Source organism: Notothenia coriiceps, unplaced genomic scaffold, assembly GCF_000735185.1.
Source record: "Notothenia coriiceps isolate Sejong01 unplaced genomic scaffold, NC01 NC01_scaffold00032885, whole genome shotgun sequence".
NCBI classification, from domain to species: Eukaryota; Metazoa; Chordata; class Actinopteri; order Perciformes; family Nototheniidae; genus Notothenia; species Notothenia coriiceps.
Window position 1 is genome coordinate 3079 of NW_011365586.1, and position 5167 is coordinate 8245.

The 5167-nt window shown below is 43.0% G+C and overlaps 1 protein-coding gene across 1 annotated transcript; it reads right to left on the minus strand.

Annotated features, from left to right (window-relative positions):
- Window positions 1-620: 620 nt before the first annotated feature.
- LOC104961220 (protein tweety homolog 3-like) lies at window positions 621-4669 on the minus strand (the record flags this gene model as incomplete). Its single annotated transcript, XM_010789464.1, has 5 exons — window positions 621-1612; window positions 3447-3583; window positions 3667-3759; window positions 4358-4450; window positions 4596-4669. Coding segments are annotated over 5 exons (575 nt in total), but the record flags the coding sequence as incomplete, so codon positions are not given.
- Between the last annotated feature and the right edge of the window lie 498 nt (window positions 4670-5167).

The following is a 5167-nucleotide window of genomic DNA, read 5'->3' on the forward strand; positions in this document are numbered from 1 at the left end:
TTCATAGCAGTCTCAGTGTTAATAGCTCTTATTTTTTACCATTTGGGAGTGTGTTTTCCACCGGTTTCAGGCCAGCCACAACGCCAACAGCACGCCCAATCGCTCGCTATGAATGACCCGGTCAATGAGAGGATCTATTAAGTTGAATTGGTCACATATGATTGGCTAATCCACTCTAACATCTGACAAAAATGCACTAACCCAGATCAGTAGCAGATACTTTTCTCTATGAGCACACCCAGAATATCCTAATGATCAATGCTATTACAAAACGGGCTTGTGATGCCTTGTGTTCTTGTTTTGAAACAGTTTTAAAATTGTTTTTTTTCTTCAGTCTATTTGTTTTTTAGTTACCAAAGAAGCCAAAAGTCTCATGACAAGTTTCCCTAAAGGAATGAGTCTCATGAGAAGCACTCAGCACCTGCTGCTGAGATTCAGCTGCACCAATGTCCTCAGCACTAAATTCACTTCTCAGATTCAACACACCCACACATTGTTAGTGTGTGTGTGTGTGTGTGTGTGTGTGTGTGTGTGTGTGTGTGTGTGTGTGTGTGTGTGTGTACCCATAGCTAATATGTAAAAAATAATGTATTGGTAATTTCCAAATAGTAAATGACTATGTCCTTAATATCTTGCATTTTATGTCGAACAGTGGAATTGATCCCTGATGGTGACAGTCAGAGAGCTACAAGCCTTCGGTAAATATGGTAGATGTGTCTGAAAAACTGAAGGAACATGGTTCAACTTACAGCATGAATGCTAAGTGAGGCTTTACTCAATGTGAGAAGCTTAATGTGACTTTCTGGCTACACAGGAGGATATCCATCTCTCTGAAAGCCTTTAACATAGTCATCAGTATTGTTATGTATGCAGGACTTGATCATCTCCTAAAACATTAAAAACATGGTCCTTTATTGGTGCAAAACCTCACAATGCCAAATGATAGGTAGTGTCTGTTTCCTTAACCCTGGCTGCAGAGTTAAATATCTTTTTGTAGCAGTAAGCAGCACAAAGTAGTAGATGTGCTCACAGCTAAAGTAGCAGCAAGCAGTGGCAGACTAAAGCCAATAGCTGTATTATGTGTTGTATTCAGAGCAAGCACTCCTTTAGCAAACCGTAGCAAGCAGGGTGAAAGTATAAACTTATTGTTGAGTTCAAACTTGAATCTGTTTTTGTTGCTAACATCGTGGACTGAAACAGGAAGCAGTGTTTCTCTATCAGCATCACAGGGAAAGCTAGTGAAGGGTTGTAACTCGCTGAGTGCTGACAAAGTGTCCTGAGGGATGTGCTACAGCTATTCTAACTTAGCGTATTGCAGGCAGTGAGCGTAGCTATGCTGCTCGTCTGGGTCAGGGGGGGAAGGGGCAAGCATCAGCTACCTATGGCAGGAAGTGTATTGATCCTGCTAGCCTCCAGCCAGCAGTGGGTGCTAACTCACATGTATTCAGTGACGGGGGCATTGCTGACAGTGTGGGCGGTAGCGGGCAGGCTAGCTTCGCTACCGTAGCTGGAGCCACAGCTGTAGAGACTGGGCATGTGAACGCGGTACAGGTTATCGTGCACACCGCCCCGTGAGGCGCCCGACTCGTCCTCTCCGTCTTCCTCATCCGTCCTTCAATTGGTCAGGGTTAGGGCAGGGCACGAGAGGGCATGATGGATAAGGGGGAGGGGGGTAGAGGGGAGGAAGATCCGAGAGAGACAACAGAGTGTAAACAAGTGAAGAGGAGGTTAGGAGAGGGGGAAGGTGTGCTATGTGGAGTCCTCTGATACAAAACACTGGGTAAGGCCATGCCTCCAGCACCAAAGCGGCTGAACAAGAAGAAAAGGAACATGGGCAGCATTCATCTACAACACACGTCCACTACAAGTACATCAGGGTCTCTCATATCACTACGCAGCCCAGAGTGGACCCATGAAGTTGATGTTTGTGTTTTTACATTATATTTAACAGTACAAAGGTAAAAAACTCTTCAATATTCTAAAAGTTGTCCTAATATGTAGAAACATGCATTATTTGTTCTTCATGCAGTCATTCTCTATTGAAATCTCTTCATAATTACTGTCCATCTCAATTTGTCTAATCTGAATCAAAGTTAGATTATTCTCTTTCAAAGTACTTCATGCATCACTGAGCGCTCCATGAAACTTAAAAGCAAAAACATCAGGGAAAAAGGAGATAACATGGCTGGTTTAGGCAAAACCATTTTCAGACATAAAATGGTCAAAAATGTAAAAAATAAACGGCCAGCAACGTAACAGAATGAGGCATCAAATACGATGTGTGCTGATTTGGAAGTTGGATCTCTGGCTACAGAAATGTACTGGCTTCTAAAATGTATAGGTCAACCACAAAATACATGTACGTGTGATCATGTAGAGAACCTATTTTCAAGGCTATTGGTTTTTCTTCTTTGTTGTTTTTGGGAGGTCTATACCAGTTGTACCCATATTAACAAACCCACATGAGGCTGGTAATGTTTCAAAGAAGTAAAGATGGCGGGAGGACAGATTTGGTTTATTGGAATAACCTACGGTATTTTCAGACACGTACTGCGTTGACTGGCCACCAGATGGCAGTGTTTCACTCAGGAAACCAACAAAGAGCTAATCTGTGCAGCTTATCAAACAGACGGCTGCAGGACAGTCAGGCTAATATGCAACTGACCCCATGAGCAGTTACTTCTGCTCAAATCGGGGACACGATGGATTATTGTTTAATTCCTGCTGGGCCATGCATTAGCATTTATTGGTAATTCACACCGAAAAACCGAGCGTAAAAACCCACTATTATGGCACAGCTGTGTTTAATGATTAAAATCAGAGTGAAAGTCATCAGTCTACAGCTCTTTGCACTGATGTTCCCAGCTAATTATTTATTTGTTTGAATGGCTGAATCGGAACGGGCTGTTTTTATGGGACCATAGGGTCGTTTAATTCCTCGATATCCACCATCATTCGCTGAAGCCCGAAGCATTTCCAAATCAGGACAGGGAGAGAGGAGAGAGGGACGGAACAGAAGGAGGAAGTGGGGCACAGAAAAAAAAAACAATCTAACACAAAACTGGAGCTCCAAGTCCACAGCGAGGAAAAGAAAAATGAGAGATAAGTATAAACATGGAAACAGACAATCGGCCAGACTGGCAGTGCTAACGGTAAAACAAAGAAAACAAAGAAAACTTGCAGAGGAAATGGTGCAAAGACAGGCAGGAGGACGTACAGAGAACAGCTCAGGAGGCAAAAACACTTAAAGAATGACATGCATGGCACTGAGTGGATTCTTTACGGCTCTTTCCACTGTCTGCAGGTCGTAAAGTCACGTTAAACCACTTTGAAGTTAGAACTAGTTACATGTTAGATGTTAGTGATCAGATTAAGGATTGTAAAGACGTGTGTGTGCTTCTCAGAGAGACTATGTGTGTATGTGTGTGTGTGTGTGTGTGTGTTACCTCTTGCCAGGCCAGGTATGTGGCACACTGCAGACGATGGAGGAGAACATCAGAGCGGTGACGAAGGAGAAGAGAACGAGGTAGATGATGCCCTCCACGCCGTCGTAACACAGCCCGGTCAGCGCCTGAACGTAGTCCTGCGTGGAGAGGAGTCTGCTGTTTAGAACGGGTTGTAAATGAGGAGTTGTTTCTTTCTAACACGACACACGGAGCGACTCACCATGTGAAGGCTGCGGCAGTCCACCAGGGCGGTCAGCTGGTGGAGACCGACCTCGGTGGAGTTCAGCACCGACTGGATCTGCTCCAGACTCCCCTGCGCATCAAGACAAATGTTACCCAGGCATAAGAGATAAGATAAGATAGGACTTTATTTATCCCGAAGGAAATTGTTGTGCCAGAGTTACAAAAATACAATAAACACATCAGCATAATAATAATAAAACTGTACACTAACAGTGCAGTAAAAAGAGCCATTAAGGAAGCATAGACGGTCACACCATTAATGTAAATATTAACAGTATTTAGTCGAGCAAAAAAACGTAGTGGCAGATACGTAATTACACGTATTTGATTGGCTTTATCAGGTGACACTTTACAGTGGTAAAAATAAACAAATAAAAAAGGTGAATGAAAATTGAGCTAATAAAACCACTTTTAGCACGAGGACACAACATTCATCAAAAATATAGTGATCCGCCTCCATGTGCATCCTCACACACACACCAGATAAACACGTGCCACTTTTGTAACTGCCACTTTCATCACGCTCCCACTAAAGCAAGTCCACTCAGCCGTGAAAATAAAGACCTACACACACACACACACACACACACACACACACACACACACACACACACACACACACACACACACACACACACACACACACACACACACACACACACACACACCTTGGTGTTGGCATATTCACGTGTTGCTGATCTCAGTAGCTCTGCCACATCATCCTGCATCTCCACCAATGCTTTGTGACTCCCTGAGAGCCTCTGCAAAACACCACAGAGACACAAGAGACAAACGGAGACACACACAACACACATACATGTTTTAGTGATGTACAGTACTCCAGAATGAAAGACATATATTATATAAAAGAAGAAAGAAAACCCTCTGACAACACGGTGATGTTACCTGCTGGAAGGGGTTGATCTGGCCAGGGCTGCACCTCAGGTAATACTGCAGGATATCTGGAAAACAGATAGATACTTACATATGAATAGAATGATAATGATACATGTATTTACAATATACAGTAGAATTACATAAATAACAATAGTAAGCTTTATTTGTATTGCACTTTTAATACACAAAGTCAAATAACCCTCTCATGTAAACAAAGGAAGACCAACATGTCGCTAACGAAAGCAATCAAATAAATCTGTTTTCAGCTGTTGTTTAAAAGTGTCTACTGAGTTTGCCTCTCTGATATTTCCTGGTATAGGGTTTCCAAAGTTTTGGAGCGTAGCGAATAAAAGCTGCATCACCCATGTTATGTTTGGGGACTTTAGGAATATTTAAAACGCCTGCTGACGAAAAGCAAACAAGACCCATGCCCTCCAATGAGGCTTGAATTAGCAGTATCACTCAGGCATAGTTCTGTGTGTGTGTGTGTGTGTGTGTGTGTGTGTGTGTGTGTGTGTGTGTGTGTGTGTGTGTGTGTGTGTGTGTGTGTGTGTGTGTGTGTGTGTGTGTGTGAGAGACGA